This window comes from Equus przewalskii, chromosome 11 (genome assembly GCF_037783145.1).
Source record: "Equus przewalskii isolate Varuska chromosome 11, EquPr2, whole genome shotgun sequence".
NCBI lineage: Eukaryota > Metazoa > Chordata > Mammalia > Perissodactyla > Equidae > Equus > Equus przewalskii.
In genome coordinates, this window is record NC_091841.1 from 27,805,173 (window position 1) to 27,820,956 (window position 15,784).

A 15,784-nucleotide genomic window follows, 5' to 3' on the forward strand; every position below is an offset into this window, starting at 1 on the left:
TTTTTATTTTCATTTTTTTTTTTTTTGAGGAAGATTAGCCCTGAGCTAACATCTGCTGCCAATCGTCCTCTTTTTGCTGAGAAAGACTGGCCCTGAGCTAACAACCATGCCCATCTTCCTCAACTTTTTTTAAACGTGGGACGCCTGCCACAGCAAGGCTTGACAAGCACTGCTCTCAGGTCCGCACCTGGGTTCGAACCCCAGGCCACCAGAGTGGAACGTGCAAACTTAACTGCTGTGCCACTGGACCAGCCCCAAACCTCATCTTAAGAAAGCTCTGAAGTGGATTCTTCTGACAAGCAGACAGCTCTTCCTACGAGCGCATTTTTATTTCTCTCCACTTCCAAATCTCTTATGGCAGGAGACTCATCTCTGAGGACCAGATTTGTGAGCCAAATCCTGACAAGCCATGAGGCCAATCTTGAGCAAGTTGTTTCCCTTTTCTGGGCTACCTTGGAGCCAGCCAACCCTTTTCTGCCTTTGGACAAGCTCTGTGTGGTGCATTGAGTGCCCTGAGGTCCTAGTATCTTTCTGTGTCACATTGTCTAACTCCTCTGTGGCTGGAAATCAGAGAAGAGGTAGATTTGATGCTGTTGCAGGCCTAAAAAGTGGAGCAAAACTTTGGTTACACAGTAGGAGCTTTTGCCAAGGACGAGCTGTGGCTCAGTAGGTTTGTCTCCCCCACCACCCTAGGGAGGGTGTTGCAGTAGAACCCAGGGAGTTGTCTTACAGGGGAATCTGGATACTTTTCTCGCCAGCAGCAATATTTAAATCAGGGTAGGGTTTACTTTGCTTGTATTTGAAGTGCCTCGGTGTTTGGGCCTTGTTTGAGGTGGTGCCCAGAACCCCACCTCAAATAGCTGACTGCTCAGGAAGAAATCCATGGAGATGGAGGGCCGGGGTATTACTCTTTTTCTCCCCCAAACTGGGCCAAGGGCATCCCCTCGGCCTTCCTCATCTCTCACATTTCAGTCTCTGTGGACTACTGATAAGTATATTTCTATTTCAAAGGGGAGAGATAGTAAGAGTTTCAATCTCAAGGCACAAAGAATAAGCTATAGAATTTTTGTAGAACTCCGTAAATAACTGCCCTTCTCTGAACTCTCACAATGCTTTTACGTTTCTCATAGCAATGAACACTTCATCATACCATGCTGTCTTTCAATAGTCTCTTAAATATCTGAGACTTTAGGTCGTCTTCCCTGCTCCTCAGTACTCAGTGGTGCCTTGAGAAAAGCCCTTAGACATGGCCTGGTCCGCAGCAGGTGCTCGGCAAATGCAAGGGTGGGACAGGCACAGCCCATTCCTTTATTTATGGCTCAGGGACTTAAACCTGCCCCCTTGACTACCCCTTCAATCACATGTCCTTATGGATGGTCCTTTTCCTTGTATTTTTTCTCTCTTTAAAGCAAAACACCAACTTAATTGGCTTCATGATTAGGGGAAGAGACCTCTTTTATATCAGACAAATCTCACATTTATAATCACTTTTGTTCCCCTCCAGAGCGATTTTTTTTAAAAAAAATGAATCTGATCCTGTTACCTCCAAACATAAAACCCTTTACTAGCTTCCAATTAAAGATAAATTTCTTAACACAGCCTCTCATGAACTGTGCCTGTAACTTAGCTCTTCAGATTTCTCCTGCACAGATTTTCTCCTGCCATAGAGCTCCCTTTCTGCTTCCTAACGGGCACCACAAACTTCCTGATCAGGGGCCTTTGTATGTGCTGCTTCCTTGCCAGAGAATAGCACCCCCCCGCCTCCCCCCCCCCCAATGTTACTATTACAGGTTTTCATAGCACCCTGTATTTGTCCTTCCATAGTACTTATCACAGATATAATTAAGGTTTGCTTTTCTATTAGGAACCATGCATGTCTTCTTCATCACCCAGATCCTGGCTCGTAGGAATGCAAATCACTGATAAGTGAATTCAGGAGCTTTTACTGTGAGGCTTCGTGGGACTCTGAAATGGTGGTCTATAACGAGAAGCTTGTTTTGGTGAATAAAGGGGATTTTGTATACACAGTGTGCAGTTTTTCACATAAGAACTGAAATTTAGAAATAAACACGTTTGTTCCTACTCAACTGTCCTCTTACATTGACTGAAAACTAACCCTTTTCCCAGTATTATTTATTCTGGGGCGAGTGAGTGGATTTCCTAAGGGAAAAATATTTTGTATGATTCTGCAAGGCTTTTCTTCCTCCTCATGTAAGAAACTTATTTTACCATTTAAACTGTGCTGTCCAGTACACTAACCACCAGTCACATGTGGCTAATTATACTAAAAAAAAAATGTTTCTCAGCTTCATTAGCCACATTTTAAGTCCTCAGTAGCTGCATGTGGCTAATTAAAATGAACTCAGTTTCTCAGCTTCAGTAGCCATGTGTAAATTACTGAACAACCACATGTAGCTAGTGGCTACAAGCTGGACAGCACAGTAATATAGAATGTTTCCAACACTGCCAAAAGTTTTACTGGACAGTGCTGATGTAGAACTATTCTGCGGAATCTAATTTGTCCTGCCGGTGAGATAGCACTCAAGATGGTTAAACTGCTATGTTAAGTTAGCACAGAGGACTGGAGATTTTGGTGAGGCCAGCAAAACCTTTAAATATTTCTTTCTTTGCCTGGTGCCTTGCAGATTAATTCCAAGGAAATCTCAGTATTTCCCTTTTGGTAAAACAGGGACAGTCCTGCCTCCTTGGGGAATGTTGAAGCTAACAGAGGCCTTGTGAACTTCACTACTAGTTGGAGTGTGTACACAGACAGGTTAACCTCTCTAGATTGCTGTCTCCTAGCCTTAAGAAATCAGGGAAAAAATCTGCTTCACCTGTGTCAGGATTATTTTAGGTATAAAATAGGTGGGGGAAATGCTATATAATTGTAGATAAGAATTCACAGAATTTATATGTCACCATTTCCATGTAGGATACAATAAAGCTTAAGTAAGGTTGAGTTCATCATTAAACCTGTTTTGTGAGGATCTAAGCAATGATAATAAATGTCCATAAATCTTTTTTTAAAATTCCAGGATACATTTTATTGTAGAATGTTGTCAGTGTTAATCATGAATACCCCACTTTTCTGCTCAAAACATTATGACATACATTTCCCCTCTTTTGATATAACTATCTTATTCATTTTAGTCAAAGCCTAGTCCTGGCAGAATACTATCATCATGCAAAGAGAGACCTCTTTAAACCGTTTGTGACTCTAAACAAACATACACTATCAAGTCGAGTTGAGTCAACCTGATGGGTTTTCTGGCTCAACCTTTTCCTGATGCAGGGTTCTCTCTGGGGCTTACTTCTATCACTACTAACCTGGGTTTGCTAGCCTTTAAACTGGAAAGAGCAACTCTGGTTATTTAGAGAAAAGGAGCCTGACCACCAGCAGTAGCGTATTTATCAATGTCTGAGATGCTGACTAACTTCTCTCCATCCACTGCTGAAGCCATATTACTTACCTCACTAAATTCTTCTTTCTACATCTAAACTTCATACGTGTATTCATTTGAATTTTGTAGCTTGAGCACAACTGAGAAAGAACCAGAAAACACTGGTGGTAAATAACACACACATACAAGAAGACACTTAAGTGTTAGAAACGTTTATTTGTCAAAATATTAAAAAAAAAAAAAAAGTGGGAGGAGTGGAATAAAACAAGGCTAAATTTCAGCTAATGCTGTACCACGATCACAGGTCAGACATAAAAAAACAAAACAAACAAACAAAACAACAACAACCCTCCCCCCCTCCCCCACCCCACTGGTCCTAGCAATTTCAGAAGATTAGCTTCAATGTTAGGGTCCAGAGCTAACAGAGAAGAGTAAAAGGTTGCTTGCCACTACATGGTCAATTTTTAAAGGGAAAGGAGATGTTGCTGTAGACAGGGAGAAGGGTTCAACTCCTAAGGAAAGCAAGATATGAGGGGTTCCACTGTACAGGAAAAAGGGATGCCAGCATAATCCTTACCTAGGGCTGCTCAGAGGCTGGGAATATAAGGAATAGAGTGAAAAGCTACAGAGACTAGTCTCAGGAGGAAAGAAAAGTCAACTGAGAAGAATTAAATTAAGAAAGAAAACATAGTTGGTCACAAATTCCTTTGTTTACTGAAACATGAAGCAATGGAAACATCCCGGCAAAGGGGACCGCGCGGAGCAAGTTCTCATATATGACCGCAGCCCGAGGGTTCAGTCCGCAATTATCCTACCTGAAAGAGAGCACAACACAAGAGGCTTACACAATGCCTGGAGAGCAGCTTGGCTCCGAGTACAAGGGCCCTGGTCCCGTCCTGTATTCCAGGGGGAAAAAAACAAAGAACAAAACAAAACCAAGTCAGACTGGATCAAACTTATATCCCATGTAATTACCTAGGAGTCTACTTTGGCTATATACAGGAATCTACTTATAGCTATACACAGAACAAGAAGCAATCTATCTGGAAGACTGCTGTGTTGGTGATAAATACATCTTTCTCATTTTCTTATCTATCTTTTAGGCAAGACAACCTCTGTGATACAAGGCTACTATCACTGCAACAAAGGGCATACAGATATTATCAAGAATCATAATTTTTGGGTCCAGGAAAAGCAGAAGATGCCAACATCTCAAATATGGCTAATTGCACTATTCTAAATTGTTTCATTTTAATCTTTCATAGTAAACAAGTTTTCAGAAATGACAATCACAAAGGATATCAAGGAGTGGTTCATTCACCCTCCAACACACCAACATGTCATATGGTCACAGATTTAGAGCCATAATTCCAGTAGTTCCCCTAATTGATCAAATTCCCCTTACCAAATCAAAAGAAGAAATCCTAAAATTCTCTAATTCTTCCATTGATGATGGGAACTCCAGACACCAATGGCTGGGGGAAAAAAAAAGTTAACTCACACCAAGTTCCTCTACTTATTACAGACAAAGGGCCAAATCTTGGTCTTGATCTGTGCCAATCGACTTCAAAAGTTGTGACGTTCTTGAATCAGTTCTGCTAGGGTGAGACCCGAATTTGGATCCCCAACAGTTCTGGAGTATTTCATCCTGGCAGCCTCATTAACATCAGGCTCCTGGGACTGCAACCAACTCAGGGTTATTCAGTCCATTTGAGGTTCACACCTGGAAGGTAAGTTTCTTTAAAAGTCATCACTAAAAAGAGTTAGTTGAACAACCACTGCTTGCAGTCAAAATTCACTTTAAAATACCTTAGCAATACCCTTTAAAGACCACAATATACTAATTTAATATTTAACTTTGAAACATATTCAAGAGAAACAAGTTATCTGATAGATGATACCACCTTATTATAGAGGCATATCCCACTTCATGGCAGATCCAGCTGCATTAAAAGTAAAAATTAATGGCAAACTATAGAAATTTTAAGATTATCCACTTCATGCACATGAACCCACACTGCTACACAGTGGTCTTAGGAGATCCCAAGTCGTGTCCTGGTCTTATAGGACATAACTTATCACAGGTTCATGCCATATTTGCTTCTCACTACACAAAAGGGCAAATTCCTATTGCTTTGTTTTCTTCTACATGAGTACTAAAGGGCTAAGTTAGGAACACTGGAAACTCAGTGATAACTTCAGTTAACTTTGCCGTTAGGCCTCTAATTCAAGCGATGCTCAATTTCAAGGTACAAGAAAAACCACGAGAGTAGAAAGTTGTCATGATACCATTTCCACTCAGATAAAGAGATTTATCAATCTTTAGATACTCCTAATTATTCTTGCCATCTCAACATCTTTGGTATACATGCAGGAAAAATTAAATTTCCAGGGTCCCCACCAATGGGATTTTACAGATGTCAGAAAATTACCTGTTTCATCTAGTTCCTTAAATATTCCTCTCAAACAAAAAGCAAAACAAAAACCACTGGAAGAAACGGGAAGCATCTGGCTCTAAATGAGAGCATCAAAGGCTATTCAGAAATATGACTTAAGTGCCCACATATAACAAGATGCTCTGGATTACTAATAAGGAAAGGACTCCAAGGGACAGTGGCATAAAAAATTCTGCTTTTAAACAAGTGTCTCCGAACTAAACACCTAAAATTTATAGGACCTTATTTGGCTTATAGATATATATTAGAAGAATTTCCCCTGATAAAGGCTCACGACCTAACTAGTTTTATTAGCAAATTGGAAGTCTAACGGTATAGTTAAAATTCTCACTGTTACATTATTGTTAACTTCAGAACCTGTACTCTTCAGCTTACACCACAGTGACTCTTGTAGTGGGAAGAGAATGGGTTTTGGAGTCAGCCAGGCCTGAGAGTGAATTCTGGCTCTACCTCTCAATTACCAGATGACTTCAGACGCAGCACTTAACCTCTCTGAGCCTTAGTTCCCTTCTTTGTCAAAGAGAAAATATCTTAAAGGCTTATTGTGTAGATTAAATGATATAATGTACACAAAAGGCACTCAACAAATGTGAGTTCTCTGAACTGTTTCTGTAACCCAGATCTGCTTACACTTGATTAAAAACAATATTCTCATTAACAAACTGAGTTTGTTGTTGTTCTCTCAGAAGGAACAAGTTGGTTGGAATCACACATGAACCTCTGGCCTAAGCTAAAGAAATAAATTACTAAAATTTAAACCTTTTGGATACTGTCCTGACAGCAAACAGGTGGCTTTAGCCTCCTCTATGCAGGATGGGTCTCTTTCAAGGGAACTAAATGGAATCTCTTAACCACACCCACCCCACTCTCACCTCCAGTTTTTAAAAGGCTGAGTACCGTGCTCGGTCCACATACGGCTCCCGCTCATACCGGGCCATGTCATAGAGAGAATTCCGTGCAGCTGCTGAAGCCTGAGACAGCTCACTCTCTGGCCCATAACCGTAGCCCTCTCCAACTGTGGGGAGCACAGCTGCAGCACGACGCAGAGGGCTCCTGTCCCTTCCATAATAGGAGGAAGTGGTGGCAGCGGCAGCAGCCATAGCAGCTGAGGTGGCAGTGGCACCTGAGTTCGGCAACAGGTGTCTGTCATAGGGATCTACAGAAGTGGAGTTGAGGTGACTGGTCACAGCTGTGCTCTGGACTTGAGGCAGATGGGACATGGTCTGCTCTGCGTAGTTGTACGCGGAAGCTGCCGCCGCCGCTGCCACTGCCTCATAAGAGCGGACCCGGTAACGCTTATAGTAGTCGAGTGCTCCATATGCATCGTTGTAATACATGGATTCCCCGTAGCCCATGGTGTAGGGCGTGCGCACTGCTCCATACTGTTCGTTATACTGCTCGGTAAAGTCCGCCACACGACCTGTACGATCCACTGGGCACTCTTTGGACCAGTGCCCCTCTTTCCCACACCGATAGCAGCCACTCTGGTCTCCCATCCCAGGGGCAGTCCGAAGTCGGCTTGTGGACAACTGCACGTGCATTCTTTTGCCTTGAGGAAATAGACGTAAGAATTATTATAATTCACTGACAATCTATCCTTCCCCAAATGAAAGTAAACTAGTTGGTAGCAGACACACATACATACACACACTCCTGCAACCCTGTTTCAGCAATCCCCTCCAAAAGAAGCTCAAGTTTTAATACAGGTGAGAGCTAGAGAAAATCTGAGTTCTCAGAGACCAGTCAATACTTTCTACTTACACCAGGTAGACTGGATTCTCTACTTCTGTCTCCACAACTCTCCTTCCTTCCAACCCCAGCACAGAAATTGAAAAAGTTTCCACTTTTCACTGCTAAGACTGTTATTAATTGTTATTAACGATTCAAAATGTGTCAATTCTTCCAAATTAAATAGCCAACAAAACCTCCGTTATGCTAAATTTGGAAAGCATCTTACCAACCTCTCACTGATTTACTCAGGGCCACATGAGGCCTGAGCATTTACTGTAGCTTAAACACAACAGCAATCTTTTGTCCATCTTGTTTCCTCCAGCCATTTTTGCAGGTGTCACCAGTGGCTATGCTGGCTTCACAAATCATACCTAACTCACCATATGCTTCCTCTCCAGTACCTCTAGGAGTTATAAGATCCTCCAGGTTTCAACCCGACCCCCACTTTTCTCAGCAAGGGTGAATCCATGCCTACTGTGGCAAAGAAAACTACTTGACCAAGGTCTCTCAACAGCAAGAATTAGAAAGATCTTGAAGCAGTACTGTTTCTTAGGCACAGTGTGTTCCCGTGTAGTGGAATGATCACCATTTCATCCTGCCATGTAGCTTATAATTCTTTAGAGGATTATATACTTGCTAGGAAAAGGTAGCATTTGCCTAAAGGCTTCTGGGCACCCATACACACAAGCCACATCCATACTTCCAGGAAATGACCAGCACTAGGAACAGCTAAGAGAAGAAACAATCTTTGCCCTGGGCTTGTGTACCACCAAGCCCAGGGACCCTTACTGATGAAAGCATCCAAGGTCTTTAAAAGCAGTTTGAGAGGACTATTCTTGGCAGTATTTAGTTCCAAACTGCCTAAGACTTTGGAGATCAAGTCAATGCTTTTCAAATTGTAGCCAAAAGACAGCCAGTACAGACGGTAGAGAACAGGGGCTTCGCGTCACTCTTAAGGGCTGCTCAGAACAAATCCCCCCTCTGTGATCAGCAAGTTGCTCTCTCTTTAACAGACCTTGTTCTGGATGCAGCTATGCGATAGGAGGCCTCGTGCTCCACCATCCTGTTGGAAACAGCCCGATTCAGGACGGCAGCCAGAACAGCGCAATGCACTGACCCTGAGAGGGGAGCGGGTTAGTGCAGTAACATCACTTTAGTCAAACTCAGTTCTGCCCAATGTCTAAGATTCCTACTACCCAGTTTCTAGTAGTTGCCACCTCCAACTTAAAACCCTTTATTTGGCAGAAATAAAGGTGCTCAGGTTTTTACTTCCAGCTGCTAACAGAGACGCAGCATCCACCATCACCACTGACACAGTCAACGGATAGCAAATGGCAGTAATTCTCTGAAAGCAGCATTTAGCCACCCCATTGTTTTCAGAGATTTAAATACTCCCATTCTAATTCTTAGAAGTTATTAACGGCCACATACTAACTATGCTTAGAACAGAAATACACAGATTTTTGTCCCAATTTATTTCCCAAAAGTAGAGTTCTCTATAACACAGAATGGAGGATTCAAGTGACTTGGCTTTCAAGTATGCACAGTGACATTAATCTGTGTGAGAGACGTAACACTGTGCTCCAATTCTGATGATGGAGTAACCATGCCAATCTAAAAGGGAGCAATCCAGAGACATCCATAAATACATTTTTAAGGAAAAAATTTCAATTTAACTTGCTCTTTTATAGATTCTGAGTCCATTTTTTTGAGTAACAAAACTCGGTGATTTTTCCTTGATGCTTCTATTACTACATCAAATCTTTATCCCTGCTTTATTTAGAGAGTGCAACTCATAAGTTTATAAACATCTGTGACAAAATCTACTTTGGCAGCAGCTGTGAAAAGGAGTCAGGTAAAAAATTTTTTACCTAGAACTAAAAGACCTGTCATAGAAGTGAAGCTCCTTTCACTCAGTCCTTCCAAAGATTCTAACTAGGCTTTTAATTGAAATCCCCTAAAGCTGTTACAATAAGAGAGACACAGTGCTTCTCTATTACCTCAAGGAACCAGGGCAAAGAAAACGGAAAGAAAATTCAATTCTACCACTCCACCACACTTGGAGAGGCCGAAAGCTTAAAGATTTTCTGAGACCTCCAAAAGTGACTGAAATGGGCTGCCAACATTTTCCAGAAAACCAGCCCAATAAAAGTGTTTTCTTCTGAAAGCTGGAACAGAAAAAGTATTAAAATACTGCAAGGTGGGCAACGTGGGGTCCCAAGTGCTGAGCTCCTATCACGTGCCAGGATCCAGAGAAGGCTGGGGATGTAGCTGATAGACAACAGTACTCCAATTTAATGCTTGTTTACACATCAGAAGAACGAGACACTGAACGCTTACACATCATTCCCAATTCAGCTGCAGAAGTGTTCCCTGGGAACAGTGTCTTTGGGGTCTTCCAGTGCAAACGGTTTGCTAACTCAATATCGGGTCAGTTCAGTGCGGCTTGTGGAGAGGAGACATCCTGAAAGACCCAGGTAAACTCAGATCCTGCTGCTTCCTTTTGGAAGGCATACAATTCAGAAGCCCTAAATGGCAGCCATTAACATAGCAAGATTCAAAAGATGTCCACAGTGGCACTCTGAAGAGGCCACCTTCTTTAGGAGATGATTGAAAAAGCTTTATTGAAAAATATGACAAATTGGTACCTAGATTTTATTTTCTGTAAAACTGCAACTTATTATCCAATGCTAAACTTTCTCTGGAAAAAAAACTTTGGTTATACAAATATCTTTATGTATAACTCAGAGCGCTTTCTCCAGAGGGCCCAGCCTAAGAACATGAAAACCAAATAAAGGATTTTTCTTTTCCAGGGATGACGGTTTAAAAACTCTTCACGGATCACTGCTTTACTCAGACATCCACTTCCTCAAGTAATTAAACCTGCTTTATTAAAACACACTCTCCTCCCAAGCCAACTCCCCCGACAATGAACTCAACTCACTTCCGTATACATATTTTTGCCCCTTTCATTCGATTGTATATTAAAATGTAAGGACACGCAGTATTACATTATTAGAATATCTCTGCAGTTTGTACCTTTTCCCACATTCTTTTTACATTTTGCTTGTTACCTGTCAGAACTCCTCCCCACTGTCCGCTCATGATCCCTTCCATCAAATGAAATAATTAGAATACTTTCTAAAGCTGTCTAAAGTGCAAGAGCTTTCTAAAATGGTAGAAGAGAAACAAACATAAATAAGGAAAGTAAATAAGGAAAGCTAACTATCACATTTTAAATGTTTCTAACCATAACAGAAACACACTCATTGTGACCAGCCACACTCACCTTTCATCATAGAGTGCTTTTACTGTCAAAACACTTTCCCATCTACCACCTCACTCTAGCCTCACTACCATTCTGTGAGGGAGGTACCGCAGGGATCATTAACTCTATTTTATAAGTGGGGAAAATGAAGCACAGAGAGGTTAAAACACTTGTCCAAAGTCATACGACTAGTTAAGAGTAGCAAGTATCTACGACTTTTGCCCTATGCTGTAGAGTAGCTACAGGCCATGGCACCACGGGCTGAGGCCAGACACACCTCATGCACTATTTGCTATTTCCACTACTTGCAAACTCTCTTACCCTTTTCTGGTCAACTTTTTTTCTTCTCCCATTTCTTTTGTTTTGTAGGTTTAGCAGAGGACCCGTAAGTACTTCTTAACAACCCTGTTAGTGGCACCCAAAGAAAAAATCATGTTCATTTATGAACCTGAAGAGTGGCTATAAAAGTGTGGTCCAAGATGATACTGGAGAAAAAAACCTGGAGAACAGTGCTATCCAACAGAACTTTCTATGATAATGGAAACGTTTCATATCTGTGCTAATAAGGTAGCCTCTAGCCTCATGTGACTCCTGAGTGTTTTAAGTGTGTGCAGTACAAGTGAGAAACTGAATTTTGAATTTTATTTAAGTTCAATTTAATAGCTACATGTGGCTAGGGGCTACATATTAGACAGCACAGTTTTAGAGTCTTCAGCCAACCTCTTGTGGTATTAATGACGACATATGTACCTTTATTGGTATAAATAACACAATATGCTCTATGGCACACTTACTGGAACCTCCTCAGAAGCAGGCCCATCATTCCCATTCAACCTAATAGTTTTAGAAACGTTCTTTTTTTCCCTTAGGGTTAAATAATAGTAGGTGGAGCAGAAGGTCACAAACTGAGCAAATCTGAGCACTCAAAAGGTACTCCCCTAAATCCAGATTCACCACCCAGATCTATAATATAGGGATTCTTCTAGATGTCTTATGTTCCTCTTCCCCACAACACATCACCCAAGACAGCAGAGAGTATAAATCCAAGGCATTGAAACTTTCAAATATAAGGCTTCCTGGTCAAAACAAAAGCAGCAGGTCAGCCACAGACCTTTATCCTCCCTTCTCTTAGGAGGTACTCATTTGCCCAGAGAGATTAAACTTCCAACAGCACTCAAATGAAAGAAGCCTGTAGGATAAAGTAACCTACAGTTTGTGATGCCACGCAGTTGCTCACGAACATCTTGGCACATCTGAAAAGGGGAAGTGTGTGCTTCTCCAAGAAAATTGTACTTAAGAGTGGTAAACATACAATCTATCATTTCTAGCTGAAATCCAATGGAAGACACCACCCTGCCAGCCCCACGGTCCTGTGTTCTTGCCTCTGTCTTGAGCTAGACCCCATTCAGTTCTGCCACCCAGACCCCAGAGCAGTTCACCTTGAAACTCTGTGTTGTCAAGGCCCCTGATGGCCTCCACTGCGTCCTCTGCCCGCTCCATATGTACGAAGGCATAATCTTTCACGATGTCACATTCGATGACTGGACCGTACTCCTCAAACTTGGCCCGAAGCTCTTGGTTGGTACACGTGGGGCTGATGTTGCCCACATGCAACTTGGTTGAAGCTTTGCTCTTATTCTTGCTGGCTTCCACGTTGATGTTCACCCCGTGCAGCTTGTAGTGGTGCAGGTTGCGAATGGCATCCTCAGCCGCCGTCTTGTCCTCTATGTGCACAAAGCCATAGTTCTTAATGATGTCACATTCCAGCACCTTCCCATACTGCTCGAAGAGTGAGCGGATCTCCTGCTCTGTGGCCTCCCGGGGCAGGTTTCCGATGAAAAGCTTCACCATCCTGACAAGAGCCTGGGAGAGAAGAAACGAGATTTCCAAAAGTTAGGGGAGGAGTGGGAAATTTCAGCGCATTGCATTTTGGTTACTTTTAATTCTCCAGAGAAGTTCTTGGCACCTCGGGACCTTCACAGAGACGTTCATTATTTTTTCTCAATAAGAGGAGAAAGGTTTGTGCTTAAGTAGTGTGGGCTGTGTGACACACAAACAGGAGGCGGGGGGTCAGCATGCAGTGCACGGTCCATCATCTGCGTGCAACGAGGCACGCTTCAGTAACAGGGTTAGCCGTCTCATGTCTTAAAATACTCTTTTTCGGGGGGCAGGAAAGACAAGAGCCCAAGCAGGGGCAAGAGGCATTTATCGGAGCGGCCCTGCTAACAAGGTTTTGGAGGGAAATCTGTGTCTCGCTCCTCCGTGCCGTATCACCTTTCAATATACTCTAAGAATAAAAAGGACCCCTTGGCCCCAAACCGGGATCCCCCAGTGACCCAACCTCCAGCTCCTTCGCCCCAACAAAGACTCGACCCGACCCCTGCCCCGCCCCCTCCGGGAACCCGGCCCCGCCTCCTCCCGTTGTCTTTCCCGGACCGCTCGCAGCGAGAGGAGAAACCCAAACCCGGGCCATCCTCGTCCACCAGAGGCCTGGCCCGCCACCCTCGGGCTCCCCACACACCCGCAAGACCCCCTCGCACCTCCCGGTGGCGGCGGCGGTGGCGGCGGCTCCCGCGTCAGAGAGAACCCTACAAAATGGCGACGGCCGCTCGAGCCTCGGCGCGACCGGGCCCTTTCTCCCGCGCCAGTTCACGCACGCGCGGGTGCGCGCTGCCTCCCTCCCCTCCCCCTCGCGGGAGCCGGGCGACCAATCCCGCGGCCGCACACAAATGACTGCTGCAGGCTCGGCTCCCAGCCGCCCGGGGCCGAGGGCGGGGCCAGCTGGTGACGGCGCTGCGGAGCGGAGTCGGCCCGCCCCCAGCCCCGGCTGGCCAATCACCACCCTGGAATGGGTTCGGCGCCAACGCGTCAGAAGGGCTCCGGACGCAACCACTGCCTTGTGAAGTCAGCAGCCTGGGGGAGTCCTGGCGTCACAATGGGTCGTGCTATTGGGGCGGCTGGAGGGGGCGGCAGCTGATGACAAAGGGTTATCTCACTGAGTCCCCTAAAAGGGGGCTCACTTAGCGGGCTGGCCAGCCTCTATGGCAGCTTGGGACAACATTTTCGAAATACAGGCCTGCCACATTTTAAGCAAACCTAGTTATTTTTTGTAGCGCTTTAAACATAATTTAAAATTTTTTCATTGCAAACAGGTTATTCGTTAATGAGGAAACTGAGAACCAAAGATGGCAGAGCTGGGATAGCTCTAAGAGGCCTTGTATCCAGGCTACACTTAATCGTGTTTTGTTTGCTCGTGTATATACGTGGGCTGATTTTCTCCCTCTAGCTAGAGTAAACGCTCTAATTATGTGTCTTTCACGGTTTCTGGTCCATGGTGAGCACACCAAGGAAATACCTGATGCAGAGGCCCAGAGAGATTCCTTGTTTCGGGAGTGGGACAGGGTCTCCACGTCCACACCAAGCTGCTGGAGGACTAGGTAACTGAGTCCCCGGGCACTTTCTAGCATTCAAAATTCAGCTGTGGTCCAAGGGCACCTCCTGGTGGCAAAAAAGCTACTAGGTGGATTACTGACTGTCACCCTTGAAGAAAGAATAGACATTTATGGAGATTGATGGACTGAGCTTATCTCCGAGTAGGGCATGCCAGGGTGACTGTCAATAACCATTCCTCATTGTGCTGGTTCCGTAGAAGCTTCTCCGATACCATCAGGCACAAATTCCTAGGCTGCCCTCTTCCTCCCCAGCCACTTTGATGTGTTCCTTTCGCTGAATTCTGTTTCCCAGCCATTTCAGAAGAGGTACTGTCCTTCCAATTTTAATAACACTCATACTTGTCTCCCACCTAGTTCTATCTACCTCTCCCCTTCCCGTCTTCTCTTGGGCATTTCCAGTTTCTCTCTACACTCAGACTTTTAAAACATGTGTGGGGACCTCCTTGCCCATTTCCGACATAGCTTTCTCTCGTCTTCACTATTGTTTTCTAACTTGGGTTTCTTCACTGTGTTCCAGGACAAACTTCACAAGTGGAGAGCCTGAACCTGCTATGGCCCACCTTCATACCCTGGGTTTTGGGTTCTGTCTTCCTCTGCAATTCCCAGAATTTTGTGAGGTCACCAAAACTAATGTTCTTTTCGTAGTTTTCACCCTTCTAAGATTTTCATTACATTTACTATCCCTCTCCCCACGTTTGGATACTGCACCAGTCCGTCACCTTCCCCATGGATTTCCCTACTCTTTTTTATTCCCTTTTATCTCCCGTCCCCTTCCCTCATAGGCAACCATTCTAATAGTTTAACGTGTATTATTTTGTCTGTGTTCTTGCAAGACATGTCTTTTTAGTACACATTTGCTTTTTCCATCATTAAAAATGTTTTATTGCGGAAATTTTCAAAAAGGCACAAATAGAGAATGTTATGTTGAACTCCTTGTGGACCCTTTACCACAGCTTTGACGATTATCAACATTTTGCTGATCTTATTTCATCTAACCCCTCCAGTTCTTTTTTTTGGCTGGAGTTTTTAAAAGCAAATCCCAGATATAATGTCCTTTTGCCTATAAGAACTTCACTATCTGCCTCTAATTAAAACATCAGCCAGCGCTATGCGCGTATTACCTAATACTTATATTCACATTTCCCCTAGATTGTTGCAAATATGTCTTTTTACAGTTGGTGTCTTCTAATATGGATCTAAATGAGGTTCACAAATTATGCATTTAGGTAAATTATGTAAATCGTGTTGTATAGCTCATCGTTGCTTACTTTTTTCACTAAGCGCTATGTTGCTCTGTGGTAGCCAACCGCTGAGTAATACTCTATAGTGTGCGACCACCACATTTTACCTTTCCATCTCTGGGTGTAGGACACTCAGGTTGCCTCCGACTCCCCACCATTATAAACAAGGTTGCAATTAACACCTGTCTGTTAATCATGTACCCTAATAGATCCCGGCAAGAATTTGGGGATGTAA

The 15,784-nt window shown here is 43.6% G+C and overlaps 2 protein-coding genes across 12 annotated transcripts in view; one reads left to right on the forward strand and one right to left on the reverse strand.

Moving 5' to 3' along the window:
• RBM4 (RNA binding motif protein 4) overlaps positions 1-6,519 on the forward strand; it is a 27,207-nt gene extending 20,688 nt beyond the window's left edge. Inside the window, exon 2 of one of the 2 annotated variants that reach the window (XM_008533476.2) lies at positions 4,505-6,519. In XM_008533476.2, coding sequence (XP_008531698.1) covers positions 4,505-4,641 — 137 coding nt within the window. In that variant the 3' untranslated portion in view covers positions 4,642-6,519. Of the gene's footprint in view, positions 1-1,864; positions 2,083-4,504 lie in introns of those variants that run through there. The other variant, XM_008533484.2, reaches the window with a different exon arrangement.
• LOC103559716 (RNA-binding protein 4B) lies at positions 3,598-13,706 on the reverse strand. 10 transcript variants are annotated; one of them, XR_011524194.1, is made up of 6 exons: positions 13,397-13,691; positions 12,296-12,719; positions 8,604-8,706; positions 6,730-7,406; positions 4,903-5,124; positions 3,598-4,297 (listed from the first exon to the last, which is right to left on the reverse strand). XR_011524194.1 is itself a non-coding variant. In XM_070565586.1 (4 exons), the coding sequence occupies exons 2-3, from the start codon at positions 12,705-12,707 to the stop codon at positions 6,739-6,741; spliced, it is 1,080 nt and encodes a 359-aa protein (XP_070421687.1). In that variant the 5' UTR covers positions 12,708-12,719; positions 13,397-13,706; the 3' UTR covers positions 3,598-4,216; positions 6,730-6,738. The 10 variants fall into 10 exon arrangements, 3 of the variants coding, with proteins under 3 accessions (XP_070421687.1, XP_070421688.1, XP_070421686.1); XR_011524195.1 differs by having other exon boundaries at positions 4,093-4,216; positions 13,397-13,685; XR_011524189.1 differs by lacking the exon at positions 8,604-8,706 and having other exon boundaries at positions 13,397-13,706.
• Between the last annotated feature and the right edge of the window lie 2,078 nt (positions 13,707-15,784).